General features: G+C 40.9%; 1 protein-coding gene across 2 annotated transcripts; it reads left to right on the forward strand.

The window, feature by feature from the left end:
• Positions 1-1,441: 1,441 nt before the first annotated feature.
• On the forward strand, positions 1,442-4,847 carry mmachc (methylmalonic aciduria (cobalamin deficiency) cblC type, with homocystinuria). Of its 2 annotated transcripts, none has more exons than XM_005795681.3 (5): positions 1,442-1,555; positions 1,757-1,954; positions 3,306-3,458; positions 3,557-3,733; positions 4,188-4,847. In XM_005795681.3, exons 1-5 carry the CDS (start codon positions 1,442-1,444, stop codon positions 4,368-4,370), a joined length of 825 nt encoding a protein of 274 aa, XP_005795738.2. In that variant the 3' UTR covers positions 4,371-4,847. The 2 variants fall into 2 exon arrangements, with proteins under 2 accessions (XP_005795738.2, XP_023195090.1); XM_023339322.1 differs by having other exon boundaries at positions 1,465-1,555; positions 3,557-3,729.
• The last annotated feature ends 14,655 nt before the right edge of the window (positions 4,848-19,502 follow it).

Consider the following 19,502-nt stretch of genomic DNA (forward strand, 5'->3'; position numbering starts at 1 on the left):
AGAGACATACAGGACAAACAACCATTCACACACACACTCACACCTAGGGAGAATTTGGAGAGACTAATTAACCTGACAGTCACTTTTGGAGGAAGCCGGAGTACCCGGAGAGAACCCACGTATGCACAGGGAGAACTTGCAAACTCCACGCAGAAAGACCCCAGGCCGGGAATCGAACCCAGCACCTTCTTGCTGCAAGGCAACAATGCTACCAACTGTTCCACTGTGCAGCCCTATAATAAATAAATAAATAAGTAAATTAGTGATAAATTAATATATATAATTGCTCCGTGTCCCGTTGAGAGCTGTCTGAAGCCCCAGTGTGGAGGGAAACAACACTGTTCCGACTTCAGAGCGTCAAGTTTTCGTCTTGAAGGCGGTTCTTGATTTTGGCAAAACTTCAGTGACATATCTTGAAGACGACCTTAGCAATCACACACACACACACACCTGTCCCCTATTGATACTGTTACTCATCAGCCGTATTCATGAAATATCCTGAGCTCTGGCGTCACCTGCTGGCCAACCTTCACCAAAGCTAAATGTCTTGAAAGTGTTATCATCAAGGTTCTAGCTGTGGCCTTGTTTAGTGTTTTTTTTAAAATAGATTAATAGTACTTGTGCTATAATTTGGTTTTGCCATCATAAAATACAGTATTAGCAATTTTGGCTAAAAAATACAAAACATTTTTAAAATACAATTTTGACAAAAGGAAAATAGGTTATGAAACAGTTATGAAAATAATTTAGAAGTAAAATTTGAGGGTTCAAAGACAAAAAAGGGAATAATTTGTACTTTTTCAGCCTGATCCTCTTATGTTACTCCCTCGCCAGCTGTGTAGCGGTTTCTTTCGCTTTCCAAAACAGCAGCTGCTACCTGAAGATATCTGTTACAGCACACTTGTAAAGTTGCTTTTAGTTCCACCAAAACACACTTTATAATGTTCGTAGAGCGCTCACTTGACATTCAAAACAAGATTCGCCTGCTCCAAAAACGTAGCATAACTTACAGTGTAAATGATCTAGATATCACCTGTAAAATACCTGAAAGATGTAACCCGTTAGATTAAGTTTTTATTTACCGCAGAAGTTGGTTGACTTCTTTGACTCCCGGTCAAACCGCAGTGCCTACGTTCCTCCAGAAGGGGGCGACGCAATTTGTGGGGGGAAAAATTGAAACGCCTAACCACTACGTAGTTCCTGAGGAGCGTAAGCAGCTAGGATTTGTGGGAGTTGTTGTTCACAAGTTACCTTATGATTAAGAAGTAAAAAACAAACACAAATTCCAACAGTAACTCAGTGAATACACGACGCTACGTATTTTATCATTTTTGTATTATAAAATACGTTTGTATTTCACACAAATGATAGCAGAAACAACCGGAAACATGGCGTAAGTCCTCGATGTGGCTCGCAAAAGAACACCATATCCCACAATTCAATGCCTCGCGTTACCAACGCAACAATGGCGGCTTCCTCTGCCAGTGTGGAGGGTGTGATAGGACCACTAGGCAGCTGTTTGACTAAACTAGGGTTTGAAGTGTGCCCTCTAAAGGTATGGTAGCGTCCTGATTAGTTGAATTAGCTTCTAATTTGAATCCATGTTTAGCTTTACTTAATTCTTATTTATATTTAGCTACATGTAAAGCTAATCTGAACAGCTGGGATTTGAAGCAAATTAGCTTTACATGCAAATTGTTCACATTTTTCTCCCTTGCTTGCTCTTATCGGAGTTTTTGTTCCTCCATGTTTGTAGGTAGGCTGGTATAACTCAGTGTTGCCTCCTTCCTTTCACCTGCCTTACCCAGATGATGCCTTGGCCGTGGTGGTGCTCAGCACTCCTGCTATGTTTGAACAAGCCTTCCTGCCCTTCTTGGAGCACAGCAGCATTCAGAAGCCATCCGACCCTGTGGACCAATGTGTCCGGCATTGTGTCTCCACTGCAGTCTCACAGGTGAGAGTAGAAGTAAAGCACTCTGACAGATACAGGAATCTGGTTATGACATTATATTAAATATTATGACTATTTATTGCAGAAACTCACAGCTTACATGCCAGGTTATATCTTTGCAGACTAACTCTGATCACGACTCATTGCCTGGCAAAAGTACTCATCCTACTAAAACTTTTTCTTGCAGTTTGTCTTACATCCAGAAAATTAAGCGCATTTTATTGTTTTGCTACTAGGTGAACTTTCACTTAGGTCTTAGGTCTTTTTGCCACCTCTAATAGGACTCTGACTGTCTTCCCTGCACCTGTAGAAGAAACACTTTCCTACAGCATGATGGTGCCTCCACTGTGTTTCACCTGTGGGAATAATGTGTTCAAATCGATGTTTGGTGCTAGTTTTTCATCACACAAAGAGTTCAGTTTTGATGTCGTCTAAACACAACGCGCTTACGTCTCTGCACACTGATCTGTTTACTGTGTTCCTTGTCCTCCATGATGCTGTTTCTTCACTAATGTTCTCTAACAGCCCTCTGAGGCCTTCGCAGAACAGCTGGGATTATACTCAGATTAAATCACACATTGGAGGGCATCAGCACTAATTTGGTTGCACTGGATGTTATGTAGTGGCATCAGAGTAGCGGGCCGACTACAAATGCACACCACACTTTTCACCTTATTTAAAAAAAAAAAATGAAAATCTTGTATCATTTGTTTTTGCTTTAAAAATATATGCTATTTTTTGTTTATTCCCTAAAATTCCAGTAAAATACAGTAAACTTTCTGGTCACAATATGACAAAACGAGACAGGTTTTAAGGATGGGAATGCATTTTGCTCTTTATAAATGGACACATCAAAGCAGCAACTGAGGTGAGCTATAGAAGGGCCTGTGGGTATCATGGGTACGTCATATAATGTGTATTTGATAGAAGATTTTGATTGTTGCTTATTTCCTAATTGGTTTCTGTATTATGTTTTATAGTGCACAGCACTTGGAACTGTGTTATTACTGAACTGGGTTGTGCAAATGAACTTGGCTTGATCAAACCCCCGTTTTGAGTCTCTTATATAACTCAAGAATCAGCGAAGGAGGCGTGGCAATAAAGCAGAATATCTACTGAACTGTTGTGTAAATGCTGTTGTAAGGACTCGTTGCATCCTTACAAACTTTTGTCTTAAAGACCTACAGGCACTGATACAGTTATCTGTCAAACAGTAGATAACACGTTATCTGCTGTTTGATGGAGAGGTTGACAGTTCTTCTCTCGTTCTGCGTTTCGCAAATTTATATCCGCTCGCTCTTGTCATCTCTGACTTGTTTAGGACGTCTAAATATCGTCTTCTTCTCTCCCTCAGTGTTTTCCAGAACTGAAGGTGGATGTGAGGTACGACTACGAGCTGCTGCCAAGCAGGAAGCCAAAGTTCTTGGCGCAGACTGCCGCGCACGTGTCTGGAGCGGCGTTCTACTACCAGCAGTCTGACGTCACAGACCAGCCCTGGGGCGGAAGAGTAATGCCATCCATTTGTTCGTCCAAAAACAGGAACATTTGTTGTTGTCGCTGTTTCTCCACCTCAGGTTTCATCCGTTTTGTCTGTTTGTTCGGCAGAAGATGTTTGGAGTTTGCATTCATCCGAGCTTCGGCGGCTGGTTTGCCATCCGGGCCCTGCTGGTGTTTGAGGATGTGGCGGTGGGCCCTGAGCTGGTGCAGCCCGATCCTCCGGACTGCGTTGCTTCCAGAGAAGACAGAATCAAGCTGCTGGAGGCCTTTAACCTCCACTGGCAGGTTCACAAGCCATCTTATAGACACACACCAAAAAAAATAAATCTGTCTTAAACCAAACAACTGCAGACAGATAACCTTTAAATAAAAGAGCAGTCATGTGGCAGTTTTGCCTTCTCTGAAACTCTGGAGTTTCTTCTGTGTGCTGGAGATTCTGAGAATAAATAAAAAAAATATTTTTTAAATCTTTTCTTTTTTTATAAAAAAACCCCCCCAGATATTTGCTGAAAGAAATTAAAGTTTTTAAAATGTGGGTGCCTAAAAGATGAACCAGACATTAGAAATTGATCAGCAACAACGTCATAATCCCTGACCGAGACAATATATTTGGTATAATCCTCTCTAGCCTTGCTCTAATAGCAATTAAGCTCGGTACATACCAAACACAATAAACGTTAGATTATTCCAAGCCTTTTTTTTTTAACAATCACATTTTACAATTTCTCTTTACCACTAGGACTGGAGCTACCGAGACATCGTCCCTGTGGGACAGACCTACTCAGAGAGACAGAAGGAGTACTTCTCCACTCCCCCGGCTCAGCGCCTCGCCCTGCTCAGGAGTTGGGGTCTTTTGCCAAAAGAAGAGGCCCAACCTGATCTCAGCCCATGTGAGCAGAACCAGGCCAACGGACACGGCTGACACCTGGGCCTGCTGAGTCGAACCCTCTGCTGCTTTCATTTGTTTTCATTCAACCCCTGCTGAGTTTGAGTCTGGTGTTGCGTGTTTTTTTGGGGGGGTTTTAAGCTCTTACGTTTCCGCTAAAAGTCATTTGAAGCTAGAGGAGGACATTTTTGTGCGAATGATTGTATTATGAATGTTTATTAATTAAATGTGCTCAGGTATTAGAAGACGTTGCGGCTGGTATCACAAGTTACCTTATGATTAGTTTATATCACATTACAGCAAGTTTAGATGAAACAGTGAAGCTTTTTCCCTCTTGATATCAATTCAACCAGAGACGGAAAAAAACCGATGAGAGAAATATGTTTTAATGTGATTTGCTTGGGTCAGTTAAACAATGTTGAGCATGAATGAACACTTTGGTACTTTTTTTTACTTATATTTGCCCAGATTTCGCAACACTAAACAATATAAGAATAAATTTTTTTGACAAAATCAAAATCTGCATCGAAATTTCTTATAAGCACAATTTGTCAAAACTGTCTTCTTATGACAAGAAAAACTGCTGTTTAATTAGAAAGACAAAATTAAAAAGTAAGAAGTCCCCTGCTCCTTTGATGTGCATTGTGTGTACGGCCTCAGGTTCAACTGGCAGCCAGGCTGATGAATTATAGATGTGGACTCCCTCTGCTCCTCCAGGCCGGCGACAGACTGACGACTTTAAACTGTGACTAACCCCTCTGCTTGTCGGCTCCCGGCTGGACCCGGTGTCGGTCCGAGACTCGAACCAAACGGTTTTCACTGCTCTCTTCGCTCCAATCTGGTTATGGAAGAGAACTGAGGAGCTCCAAGCTGCACTGTGATGGGAGGGCGTTCTGCAGCGACAGACACTTTCATGCTTGAGCCTCTGAGTGTCAGTGTCCTCCTCTGTTAGCGCAGACCGGGAGTTTGTGCTGCTGTTTCTGAAGCAGCTGGAAAAATGTTCGATGTTTGATGGAGTCCGGGACTGGCTGCAGATGACGTTAAAGTTTAACACTGCAGATCCATAACTGTGTCCTCTTTAACGGATAACTTAGAAGCTTAACTTTGGTTATGTTAAAGCTTTGCAGGTCTTTCTTTGCAACACCTCCCTCCTTCTTTTAGCGCCTCAGTGCATTTCTTCTGTACAGCCTCCCCGCCTCCCACCCCTTCTGTCTCCTGTACTGCTAGGTCTATCTGTGTACTGAATCAGCATTTTAGAGCAGTGTGCCGCAGGCCTGCAGAGAGCCAGACTATGGACTTAATTATGTACTCCATCTCCCCTCCTTTCTTGCCCTGTCCCACTCTCCTTCCCCCTCTTTTTTTCCTCACTACTCATCCTGCCTCTCTCAACGACACGTCCAGCTCGATTCCCAACCCTACGTCGTCTTCCGAGGATGTAAACAATAACAATGCATCCTATTTGGCTTTTTATTTTCCATTTTATTGGGAACAAATAAAGGTTTGATTGGAGAGTTATGGCTGCCGGACCTCTAAACTGAACGCACTTAATTCAGACTGCAGTCTAACACATTTGGAGCAAAGGGAGAAAAACAAAGCATGGTCAGAGACGTCCTGGAGTTTTTCCCCTTCCATTCTTATCTTTTATCTCTCTTCAGTTTGTTTGTTTTTGAGCAACTCCTCTGATTTGCTGTTCATTTTACAGAGAGGACTGAGACCATTGTTTCACTTCACCTCCCTGCTTGCTTGCACCATGTGAACATGTGGTGGTTTCAGCAACAGGTTTCATGTACAAAGTAAAACATACTGATTTAGGAAGATGAGAGCCATAAATTTTAACATATGTAAACACAACGTTACAAGAGACCACCGTGTAATTGTGAAGTGGAACTAAAAGGTAGATAGTTTTCAACGCATATGTTCCTGTAAGAAATCTGAAGCCGTGGCTTTGTGTTTGTCTTCAGGACTCTACGTCAATAGTTAACGAATTTTACAACTGGGCCAGAGTTTACGTGTTTATCTTGACTTTTTGTTTTCTCTTTGACATAGAAAGTACTCCAGGACCGTTGTTTTGTTTTTTTTTTTTTGTTTTTTTTATGTGTGTGTGCGGCAAGGGCGTAGGTTTGGTCTAAGTTTTGGTGGGACCTTACAACTTACTTTTTGGTGGCGACATGGTCTCGGAGACTCATAATAAATGTCAAACTCAGAAGGAGACGCGTTCACTGTCAGCACCGTGGACCGAGCTTCCGTTCCGCGTGTGGCCACCTGGCCGCCGCCTGGTGCAGCCAATCAAAGAACGTAGATCCACGTTCTGTGAGCCAATAGCGGGTCGTCATAGTTCATAACAGCGAATTTTAAAATGAATGCTACCACTGCGTAGTATATTGAAATATTAAACTAATCAATGTAGATTTTCGTTTATTTATTTTGTTTTTGTTAAAAAAAATACATATGGTTTTGTTTTTGTTTTTTTTATTAATATGGCAAAAATTGGTCGGGACTATTTTATATCCCTTGAATATTGGTCGTGACATGTCACGACCGTCCACACCCAAACCTACGCCCATGGTGTGCGGATGCTCTGTCTTCACAAACCGCCAGTCGGAATGAGGCAGAAGGCCGCTCACACTGAACCAGGTTCTGGTTCTGCTGGAGAATTCTTTCTGCTAAGAGGGATTTTTCTTCTCTACTGTCATTAATTGCGCTTTTACTATAACGTTAATGAATTAATTGACCAGTCTACTGTCAGTGTGCTGGATTAGGAGGAGAGACTGATGGAAGTTGGCGACTCGATGCAATCTGGTGGGTTTACTTAGATATTAAACTTTTTTTCCAGTAGGAATGAACTTCACTGTTAATCAACGCGATGGAACTGGGATGTTTAAAATCAACTTCGATTCTGTTTGGATTGAACCGATGACATATTTCGGTGTATAAACTGGACCTCTTTCGTAAAGTGCATTTGTTGTGAACTTACACTACATAAACAATCTGATCTGAACCACCTTGAGGAATTTCTCTGCCAGTTTTGTAGATTTATTTTTTATTTTTTTGCCCAACTTTCCTTTTGAAATAATTCAAGTTCCAGCAAAAACAAATGGAGAACCTCTCTTTTGAGAAAATTTTCAACTGTTGCCACATGTTCTCAATTGGTTGTTGGTCAGAACGGACAGGTCTAAATAAAAACTACTTGTTCTGCCCACAGACTCACCTGAGCTGAGAATCTCTGCATCTCCTCCAGAGTCACCATATTGCTCTCAGCAGCTTGTCTAACTAAGCGTTGTGTGGGAGATGAAGGCATATGAATACTCTGCAGGAGGAGTTTGTCTCATCTCCCAAACCCGCCATTTTTCCTCTGACTAGACGCACTAAAGCGTTTTTAGAACAGCTCCGTAGAAAAGTCCCGTAAGACTGACGCGAAGTGGCGCACTGCTGCTGCTGCTGCTTAAACCTAAGTGGTCGCTGCTTCTCTGAAATCTTAAGGAAACGACGTTGCACCTGCCCTGTGGCTGCATGGCTCGCATGCCGCAGCAGAACGATCTGGTGCTGAGAGTTGGACGAAAACGTAGAGAAACGCAGGATGAGCGGTGTTCCGCGGGTCGAGGGGTCAGTGAAGCGGCGCTATCCGCCCACAGACATCGGCTAACAAGAGGAGAGGGGAAAGGCCAGCAGCAAACCAGCTGCAGAGGAATTAGGAGCTGAGCGGAGGGAGGAACACAAGTGAGAGGGTGGCTGAATATTCAGACTGCTATAAATTTATTTTTATTTTTAATCACATTTCTTCTTCTCTTCCTGCATCATAACCATCGGCGCCGACTAAGCAGTCTCAGATGTCCCCCCTGCAGCCAGACGGTGGCGGTTTGGGGGTTCCGGAGTGAACAGGGACGCCTGGAGAGGCAGCGCAGTACCAGCCCCGATAGAGCTTAAAAGCAGAAGTGCTTTGCTCCTTTTACGCCCACATACACCGAGCACATGTGTTAAATAAAGCAACAGGTCGATTTGGGTATCAGTAAATCAGAAAACGCCAGCGGGCCTTTTTTTTCTTCTTCTTCTTCTTCTTCTTCTTTCTTTCAGCCGCTTCTCCTCTGGTTTTCCAAGCCTCACAAACAAACACTGAACTCTCGAATTGAAATGTGGCAGGAAGAGCTGGATTCGTCCACATTCATGCAAAAGACTCTTACCTCCACGAAATGCTGGCCAGTTACTCAATGTGAATCAGGTAAGATAGCCCCCTCCGCCCCCTTTTTTAATAAAAGGGACATAAACGCACACTTGAATAAACTTTTCTCAGGTTAACTGAAATATTTCAATGCTTATTTTTCTGTAAATCAAATATTCAACCCTTTCCAAACGTTCTCACTCTATGAGCTATGTGTATTTTTGGGAAATTTTGATATTTTTGACATGGCGGTTGTGTGTTTGTTAAATAAAATACACTGAGTCGTAATGTAAATTTTTTTTTTGAAGGGATATGAATAGTTTTGCCACCTATTCACGAGGTTACATTTCCTGTTTCGATTTAGAGTCATCTGCAGGCCAACACCTGACACCATAAAGGTGTAAGGCTCTCTCCGTAATCCCCTCCTTTAGATGAACTTAATTCCCCTGGAAACGTGAGATATTTCACTTTCTGAGCTGCAGAATGGAAATGCAGCTCCTGAGGAAACACTGAGGATGTGTGTGTGATTTTTGAAACGAGGAGTTGATCTTACCTGTTTGTTGTTCCAGATTTATAGTTTTAGTCAAATAAGGCCTGCATGGAAAAAAAAAAAAATATATATATATATATATATATATATATATATATATATATATATATATATATATGTATATATATATATATATATATATATATATATATATATATATATATATATATATATATACATATATATATATATACATATGTGTGTGTGTGTGTGTGTGTGTGTGTGTGTGTGTGTGTGTGTGTGTTTCAAACATTATTATTATTAGTTTATTTTTTGGAGCCTTCCTGTAATTTTTGAATTTTTATTAAGAGGCAAAAGCTAACGCAGGCTAGCCAGAAGCCTCTTGCTTCTTTCTGCATGGTTACAATGATCGCATCGCTTGTGGGGGTGCACACGTGTGTGTGTGTATGTGTGTGTGTGTGTGTGCGCGTGTGTGTGTGTGTGTGCTTCGTTAAAGCCTTCCATGGCGCCACTTCTCTATGAGCTAATTTATAGTCGTGCATTGAGCATTACATCAGAGCTGGTGATGAACACTAAATCAGTCACATTTACAATATTGATTCCTTATTGCCTCTCTTTGGAGCACAAACAGCCAGCGGCCAGGTTCACATCGTCCATGCAACCTTTTTATGCTGGACGTTTTTCCTCTTTGACTTTTATTGCTCTTCGTTTCCTTAACCCTTCAGATAGCCTCCCTTTTGGCGGATCATTATCTTTGATTCACGTCGGTGGGCTGTAACCCCATTTTTGTAGCACAAGAGGATCGATGTCGACCGGCCAGGAGAACGTTTAGTGTTCAGGAAATCTTACAACCAACCCTCGTCGTGCCCCGCTTCCATCGCTGGAGGCAAAATGGCCTGTGCCAACATGAGAGACCGCAGAGAGCTGCACTCTCTGGGTTTGCATTCTCCACATTGGTTTCAGCCTATAGCAAGAAAACGATGATGAAGCACAGAGTTTAGCTAAAAGCATGATGTGATAAATGTGTATGTGTATGTTTACCCTGTGCTGATATGATGGCGCTGCATCAGTGGATAGATTTTTTTTTTTCTGCGTTTTTAGCACCATGAAAGTAAAGTGCTAGAACTTAGTGAACTTGAAAGAAGACAAAATTAACTTAGAACATTTTAGCAAGATATAAGAGTTTATTTTTAGTAAACAAATGATGAAAAAGTATTAGGTGTAAGAGAAATTATCTACTGGGGGAACTAATATTTTTTCAATATTGAAGAATTGTTTACTGAAAATAAGCTCCAAGATCTTGCAAAAAAAAAGTCACTTGTAATTTAGTTTTGTCTTAATTTCAAAGTGCTATATTTGCACTAGAAACTAGACCAAAATATTTGGTAATATTTTGCGTTTTTGCAGTGCATAAGACCCTAACTGCAATAAAATGATGTTGACCAAACCGTATTCACAGGTCATAACGGCCCAGTCCAAGTCCAGACCCAAACGCCGTTGAGAACTTATGGCTGTGTGCCAATACTGTTTCAAACAGAGCCAGAAACCCAATCATTTTAGGGAATCTGCCTCCATTTGCTGTTTCACCTCAAAGTCAGGCTCACCCCAGGACCGGTCATCCCGTGTGACTGGTAGCTTAGAGTCACTGATCTTAGTAAATTTATCCCGTAACGAAGAAGGTCACAGGTCAAGTCTAATCCAAGAGATTGAGTGAAATATTCATGGGCACATGTGGAACTTCATCTGAGCGCACCCACCGAGGAGGCAGGAAGAGGGCACGGGCTTCGCTTTCAAACCCCTGAAGTGCTCAGAGCACCTGCCTGCCTGCCTGCCTGCCGTCCGACATCCTGCATCGGTAAGTGTGATGAGAGAACACACGAATTCATTAAGCTCAGATTGACCCGCTATGACGAGCAATTTAGTCTAAAACACACTCAGGCACCTGCGGGAGAGAGCAAATTAGCATTTTAAATGGGAACGATTATAGGCCAGGCCACCGAGTGTGTGTAGGGGTGTGTGTGTGGGTGTGTGCGTGTGTGTGTGTGAATTCAGACACACAGACATCTCCTCTCTCCACTCTCTTACTAGAGCAACATATCACCGTAGTTTGCTGCTGTCTAACATATTGACACTACATAATACTCTCCTCCCGCGCCTTGCTCTCTCTCTATAAATAGAGTTGCCGGTGCTGAGCGCAGCTGGAGAGGACTTCTCTGAGCGCTCTAATCTGACCCAACACAAAGAAAACAAATGTGCATCGCTCCCATTTACCTGGCAGGCCTTGCAGGGAAGGCGACAGTGTGAGTGTTTTAATCACAGACGGGTTGGACTTTCTCAATAAACTTCAGTTTTGTTTCGTCGTCACTTTCTGTTGCTCTGATTCAGTCAGTTTCAGGTTGTGTTTGCCAGTTCTTATTGGCCGTCATTAGCTAAATGTTGTTTGGTTTTAGTTTAGTTTTCATAATAGTTTTAGTTTTTTCATGCGTTGGTTAATTGTTAAGTGCAGAATTCAAAAAGGTCAAAGTGTCGCAGCGTTTTCAAAAATTGTATTCAGTTATTGTTGAACCACAATTTTCTGACAGCTGACGCAAATTGCTTGAGTGGGGAAGAAAATATTAATTTCACATCAGTTCAAAAGGCCAATAGAGTCATGAACACAAAAATGACATATGTCTATAATTTCAGTATGCTTTAGTTTTTATAACACACAATAAAGTTTCAGTTATGGTTTTTCTCCATTTTTACTTCAGTTAACGAAGATGTTTTCTTAATTTCAGTTTTTAATTTATTAGTTTTAGTTAACCATAGTAACCTTGGTTTTTAATTTGATGCAGCTGGGCGTTATATGTGAGTTTTATTTGTATGTTATCATTTCGCAACTTACGTAATTTCAGAGGACTTTTCTCAGGCACTTGGTGACAGTAGGTGGAAAATCGCATGCAAAAAGCTACGCCATACCTTGTAAAGAATGCTTTAATGATCTCTTTTTACCTGTTTTGGAATTTCTCTAGAGGAAATGTCTGACTAATGATCCCTGAACCTCTGAATCTCCATCTTGTGGATGAAACTGAGCTTTAGTCCTGATTTGAACGACAGTATTAAAGTGAACCTCAATAAAACAGCCAAAGCTGTTCTAGGATTCACCAATGAACTTTTTTAAAAATATCTTATATTAACATTACAGTCTGGTTTTCGGCTGACATTCGGTGAGCCGTCAAGTTTATGAGAATAAAATTGAGATTTTAGCAATATTTGGGGAAAGCTAAAAGAAATATGTTTTGTATTTTACAAAGAAAGGTTTCACAAATCATAAGCTGTAAAAACAGAGGAAATGTCACAGTGCATATTAAAACATCATAAAACGACATAAACAAACAAGCAAGCACACACGCGCTTGTATTTCCAACCACATTTTGACCTTGTTGTGTTGACACTGCTGGTTTGTTTTAGTATCTGGCCAATCAGTGCAGGTATTGAAGGGTGATTGGTCGGTGACAAAGTTTTTCCTTGCACAATATGTCACCCTGGCATACATGGCATATAAACCCCACAACCTTGTTCAGATAGTGACATATTATTATTCATTGCAAAAGACTTCAATGAGATATTCATCTGATTTTAAAAATTAAACCAATAGCCAGCAATGTACGTTACTTACTTGTTCTAAACTATGCAAAAAAAAAAAAAACGCCCAAACAAACCCTCATTTTAGGGTGAAGCAAGCCCCCACAGATGTACTTCATATGTCATGTCTCGTTCTGAGCTGTCAGGATTCATGTGAGGATCGACTTTGTAAATCCTCCAAACGAGGCTCAAAGCGGTTTTTCATTTACTCTCGCACACATTCAGAGCTCAGTCAGGCTGAATCAGTCTTGCGGAGGGCTGCACTCATCTGCTCTCCCCTCACTCGTTCGCTCACAGCTCTTATGTCAGATCAATAGCGAAGCGTCTTGGTGAAAAGAGAGAGGCTACTTGGAGGACGGGAAAAAATTAAATTACGCCTCTTCTGCTCCGATTGCCTTCTTCCTGTGCCTCCCTTCCTTCGTTTCTGCATTGATCTATAAAAGGCTGTTTTTAGCTGCAGGCCTCAGTGCAGCTGACCTTGCTTTTGCCGATTTGCAAACCCGTACATTAGGCAAACGCTTATTCCTATTGAATCATCTTGTAAAGTTTTGAGTAGGTTTACTAGTGGGTACGAGACAGATGATGGTAAAAAAAAATAAAAATGTAGCATTTAATCTCCTGGTGATCCACGGAATATTTCAGAGAAAAGAGCCAAAGTTCAGAAGTGTTCTGGGTGATGAAGTTCACCTGAAAACAGATTAAAGGCGTAATTATCTGCATCCTGTGTGTTTTGTTGGGTTTTCCCACAAAACCACGTCCCAGGTTTCCTCACACGCCCGCTTGGTCCATCTCAAAGTCAGTTAGCCTGACTCAAAGTTGCCGCACCGTTTCTTCTTTGTTGGTTTTTACTGTCCGGCGTCTCCTGAGGGGAGTCAGACAGGAGCGTTTTATCGGAAACTTGGTTCAGCAGGCCATCCATCACACCAGGACTGCAGCTATAGACTGGCACGCAAAGGGCTGAGCCAGCACTTTCTGGGAGGAAGGACATGTGAGAATTTATTTGCGTTTCCACTGAAATGCACAAATTCATTTCTGAGAGGTCAACATCGTCACAGTAAAATCAGCAATGCAAAACCTTTAACTCATCCCACGAATTTGTTTTTTTGTTTGTGGTTTTTTTTGGTCTTTTTCATGTTGTTTATCTAATCTTCAATGTATTTTATAGCTTTTCCATGGAGTAGAGTAGACCAACACACAGGGGTGCATAATTACAAAGTACTAGAAAAGGATACATGGTTTTAAAAAATCTTTCAAATTAAAATCAGAAAAAAGCGTTCAGCCTGTTTATGTCAATACTTTGTAAAGCTAATTTGCTCTTCTAGAGATTGAAATGTTTGCTCTATTTGCTTTTTTCCATAGCTGCTCAAGCTGACCAGCAATTTTCCACACAGATTCTTGGCTGTTCCAAATCTGGACTTTGACTGGGCCGTTTTAACACTTTAAGACATACTTTGTTTGAGCTAAACCATTTCACTTCAGCTCTGGTATTTCCGGGTTTTTTTTTTTCTCATATTGGATGGTGAAGCTCCCCAAAGTCTCTTGCAGCAGGTTTGTCCTGCATCTGGCTCCACAACTCGGACCAGCATCCCAGGCTCCTCTGGTCTGACTTCCACCGCCATGTTTTAAGGTGGACCAGTATCTTCATGTTGTTGTTTTTTTTTGTTTTTTTCCGGTGTTGGTTTTCTACCATTGTGTTTTGCATCTTAGTCAGAAAGTTCATTTTGCTCTCCTCTTACGCTTGCTATAACAAGTGTTTGCAAATGAGATGGAGCCGGTTTCCTGTCCAGCCTTTGCTCTCTTATTTGTTAACATAGTTCATTTTTCAGATAATGAACTAAACATGGCTGGAATATTATTTTCCAGCCACTCTCTGATTTAAACTTCTCTGCAACTTTATTTCTGAGCTGCTCGTCACGATGCTGTTTGATCACTAACAATCTCTGATAAACTTCTTAATTACACATTTTATTTAGGGGCATCAGATTTAAAAAGGACTGAATGCAAATATATTCCACCATTTTTTATTTTTTTTAGATTTTTATAAGTGGAAAAAAATAGAAATCAAAGCCCGACCACATCGGGCGTTTGAGACGATACTTAAAGGGATGGAGCTGATCACAAGCCAGCCTAATGAGGCACGCTCCCCCACATGCAGGTCGTCTAATTCATGATGACACATCTTGTCTCAACAGCAGGCGTGTAAAGAATTTCTCATTTAGAAGGCAAACGACAAACACAGCCTCTCCTTTCGTCTTTTCTTACATACATGTATATTCAATATTTATTTGATTAATAAAGAGCTGAATTCATATTTCTCGTAGGGCTTCGACCATAACTATTTAAATAATTATCCAGCCGGGCTAGGTTCTGACAGCAGCTCAGCAGATTTTTTTTTTTTTTTTATCCGATGATTTGATCTGACACCAAAGTCGAGGACCCGAATGACAATTATTGCTCCTGACTAAGAGGAGGGTGAGGGGAAGAAAAGGGAACGAGAGTAAAAGACGCAAGACCTCATTAAGTGTACATAAAGGGAATGATCGTGATCCAGTCGTTTCTGAGCGCGTCAGTGGGTGCGTGCCGGCCAGAGCAGCTCTCTGAAACCCCTGGGAGGGTTAAGTAAGGAAACAGAGGAGATTAAGGTGGGGAATTCTCATCCAAGCCTTCCAAATCAGGAAAAGTGTCGACAAGAGCCGCCCTGCGAGGGAACGACGGGGAACAGAGGTAGAAGAGAGTCGACTGAAAGTTAAAGCTGTCGGACTGAATGGTGGATTTCACTCTGGGAGTGAATGTGACATGAAAAAAGAAGGCTGGATGATGTTTACTTTGACGTTATTAACAGTTGTTAATGCAGATGTGGGGGTTTAGAGAAAGGGGTTAGGAGCTTGTGACGAAAAGCGGGGTGTGGGATGGTCCTCGGGGGCAGTTCTGTGGTAATGAGCTATTAGTCTCAGAGGAAGATGAGCTCTATTAGAGGAAGACTGAGCAGCTATTCTGAGGTTTAATCTGCCTTTTTCACCTTCTCCTGCAGCTCAGCACAGATTCAGGTTCCCCACCCTGACCACGCACCAAATATAAAGCAAGAAAAGCACTCGGATTGCATCGCAGTCGAAAGAGAGGAGTCTGGAGAAAGTGCGGCTCGGTCTCACAGGATCGCTCAGTCTCTGTTTGTTTTACAAAATTGATTTCCTCTCACTTCACTTTTTATTGGTTAGCTCTCGTCTCTTTAAATATTGAACTGTGCTCATCCTTTATTCATCCACTAAATAAGAACTCAAATTCCATTTTCTGAGGAAGTTCAGTTCTGCAGGGATATTTGGAGTCAGGTCAGCAGGTCGAGGTCAGAAAGTCAGCGTCTCCCGGAGACACTTCCCATCATGGCTCTATTTTTGATCCAGGATTCTCTTGTCTAATTATTAAAACAAAACATGAGTCCTGTTATTTTATGGAACTGGAAGATTATAATTATTGCTTAATTTAAGAAAAATCCCGGACAAGCCCCCAGATACCCATAATAGCCCTCTGCATATTTTGCAGTCTGCATGGCATTTCAAAATAAGAACGTTACAGAGCTTTTCAAAGGTATTCACGCCCTTTGAACTTTTTTACATTTTGTTATGTTACAACCACAAACTTTAGCAGAAGCAACTGGAAATGTATGTGACTTTAGAAAGGGCTACAATTTTTTGTTTTGGGGAGACGGGTTTGGATTTATTTGTTTATTTTACTTTTTAATGTTTTACACAAATTCATAGGTCAACATTAGATGAGTTGCATAAATAGCTTGGGGTATTGTTTATGAAGCTAAGCAACATTCAAGTTGAATTCTTTGGAAACAACATGAAGTTATTGGGGAGGGGAGACATTAAACCTACCCTGCGTCAAGTCATACCTGCTAATGCATAAGACTACCTATTACTGCAATTTGCATTCATAAAATAATTTGTCCTTAGTGGATAGGGCACCAACAGCTGCTCCAGCCCAGGGCCCCACATCTTTGTAAATCCGGCCCCAGCCAAGACAAATAAATTCAACGCAGGCTAAAGCTGAGAGTCCCAAATAGTAAGTACCAAATGATCTAAAAAATGGTGTAACATCGTCTGCAACTTTTACACTGGTTGCAGCGGGAGAGAGAACTAGGATGCTTTGGCTTCTTGTTTTATTCCCTCCCTCAGCCAGCTTGACCGGGTGACACACTGAGTTGTCAGGACTGATCGAGGCTCCTCTGAGATGGCAGCAGAGACCAAACGTGGCACTGTGTCGCTCCGCAGTGCCACGTTTGGTCTCCCGTCCTTCAGTAGAAAGTCAGTTAAACTGATGAACTAAGCAGGGAAGCAGCAACCAGGACTCAAGTCTCAAAATCTCAGACAGAGAGATACTGTACTTTAAACCTTTGGCCGCCCTGCTTAACCCTCACACCTACCTAAGATTGATGGGCTCTCTGATTGGACGTCGCTCTATCTACCTTCCTCAGCTGGAAGGTATTTTTCTACTTATCCCTACATTAAATTCCAAGCGAAGAAAACGGGCCCACACTGCAGTATCTGACCCATCCCGGCAGAGGTCACTTTCAATAAAAAAAAGTGCTGTTCCTGCCAAAAAAAAAAAATAAAAAATTAGAAGAGGTTGCATGAGGTAGAGCAGAAAGATGAGGAGGATACAACACAAGTAAGGAGGGAGGCAGAGTGGAAATTGTGGTCAGACGACACACCAGAGGCATTAGTAGAAATAAAAATAATGGATTTTAAGAGGTGAAAAGATGAGATATTAACATAAAAAAGGGATACACATTTGAGATCTGCTGCAGGATTGCTTCCTGTTTGGTCTCCCTTCAGTCACTCCCTGTTCCAGTGCCAGGGCGATGGTGCAGCGCCTAAATCAATCAGCTCTCTACCTTGCTGACAAGGAGGAGAGTGTTGATTTACATCATTGCAGAAAAGCAAGAAAAGAAAAGTTAAAACAACACACCTTTATAAAAGAACCTAAGTACAACTATTGGTTCAAAACTGAACTACTGCTTTAAATAAGAGTACAGGATAAACCATAATATAAGTTGGAAAATTTTTAAATAGCTAAAAGTGCAAATCAGATGGAAGCAGTAATTTGTTCGAATCAGAATAGAAAGAGATGAGAGACTAAGAAGATTAGAGGCAAGCAGAAACCCCAAGGTGCTTCAGTGTTCACTATGGCCTTTGATTTCCTTAGTCTACAGTGTGTTTCCAATAACTTTTAACTATTTCATGCTTATTTTCTTGCTTTGTTTTGCTTTATATTCAAACCTTAGTGAGTCTGTAAACTGTTTGTCTCATTTTTCACAACATGGTGTCCTTTTTTTTTTAGCTCATTAAGGGAAGTTCAAAGCCAAGAACCTGGCGACAAGAATTCAGTCGACACTTTGAAATCTCCAAAGCAGATGTCACAAAAACTCTCTTTTCAGTGCTGTCAAGCAATGAAATATCTCTTACAATTGATTTATTTGTTTGTTTTTACAAATGGTCATTTGACAAATCCACTGCAAAACCACAAAATCTCACCATGTATTTTTGTTTAGTTTCCAGTGCGGACGTCTTGTTACACTTGAAATATAACAAAACTAATTCACAAGTACATTTTCAGCAACATATAGGAGCTTGTTTTAAGTAAATAACCATTGAATAATAAAAACAAACTTAATCCACTGGCCAATTGTTTCACATTTTTCCCATGTTCTAAGTAAAATAATCTGCCAGTGGAATTAGTTCTTTTTATCAATATTCAATAATTATTTATGTAAAAAAGTCTTGTCTCTTGCTGAAAAATAACTTAAGTTAGTTTTGCAGTATTTTAAGCATAATAAACTAAAAAGTAAGCAAACATACTTTAGAAAATGTTGTGTTTTTGCAGTGATACTCCACTTTGCATTGGTCAGTCACTTAAAATATCTTGATAACGTTATTAAACATTTACGCTCAGAGATTCGTCTACATCTAGTCTGAGAAAGCTTGAGCAGAAACTGCACCAACATCTCCGTCTCTAGAGGTGCATATCTAGTAGAGATATTCTACAAAGGACCTTTCCAAATGTGAAAGATGATTATAAAGTATTGACTCAGGGAGGCCGATTACAAATGCATGCCACACTGTTCAGAAAATAAAAGTTGAAATCATTTATAATTTTGCTTCCACTTCACAATATTGTATCACTTTATGTTGCTGTGTCACAAAAATTCAAAACAATACACCGACACTTGTTATAATGTGATAAAATGTTTAATACAATGCAAATAAACAAACTATTTTTTTTGAGTTCTTCATTTGTGCTTTTACTGTGACAAAATCTTGTTGTGACTCTAATCATCTCATCAACAAAGCTGATAACTGCATAGATAACAGAAACTAGGCCACCTAGTATACTTTACTGTATTTTTTTTTTATAGACAGATAATTTATTCACTAAGCTAATCTTAATATAACTGCATGGAAACTCTCCCAACAACCATATACTCCTTTCTTTTCTTCTCTCAAAATGCCACTTACAGCTTTAATGCTCGTAAGTGCAAGTATATGTGCACCCTCATAAAGTCGGGTCACTCTAAAGGCAATGCGGAACGTTTCACCTTCTCCTGCACATTACTCCACACGTCATTTACACCACTTAATATAAATGGAAAGAAGGATTTATCTGTGCTTTAACTTTACTCACCGCAGCACTATCATCAAGTCTGAAATGAGGGGATGTGAACCAGAATGTTAAAATGTTGAAATGGTGAGGAAAGCAACCTCCTGCTTTCCCCTGGAAGGAGGTTTTTGTGCAGAGTGTCTGTGAGATGATGGGATGTTTTATTGACTTATTGCATTAGGTGGACTCTTCATGGTCCCGTTCCGAAATTTCCCGTCGG

The sequence above is a fragment of the Xiphophorus maculatus genome, chromosome 9 (genome assembly GCF_002775205.1).
Source record: "Xiphophorus maculatus strain JP 163 A chromosome 9, X_maculatus-5.0-male, whole genome shotgun sequence".
Classification (NCBI taxonomy): domain Eukaryota; kingdom Metazoa; phylum Chordata; class Actinopteri; order Cyprinodontiformes; family Poeciliidae; genus Xiphophorus; species Xiphophorus maculatus.

What these genes read in the sequence shown, in the direction of transcription:
- mmachc (XM_005795681.3), top strand. Translation starts at nt 1,442, where the DNA reads ATGCCTCGCGTTACCAACGCAACAATGGCGGCTTCCTCTGCCAGTGTG. An exon ending in TTGAAGTGTGCCCTCTAAAG is followed by an intron (nt 1,556 to 1,756) that starts GTATGGTAGCGT and finishes CCATGTTTGTAG; the next exon opens with GTAGGCTGGTATAACTCAGT. An exon ending in CCTTTAACCTCCACTGGCAG is followed by an intron (nt 3,734 to 4,187) that starts GTTCACAAGCCA and finishes CTTTACCACTAG; the next exon opens with GACTGGAGCTACCGAGACAT.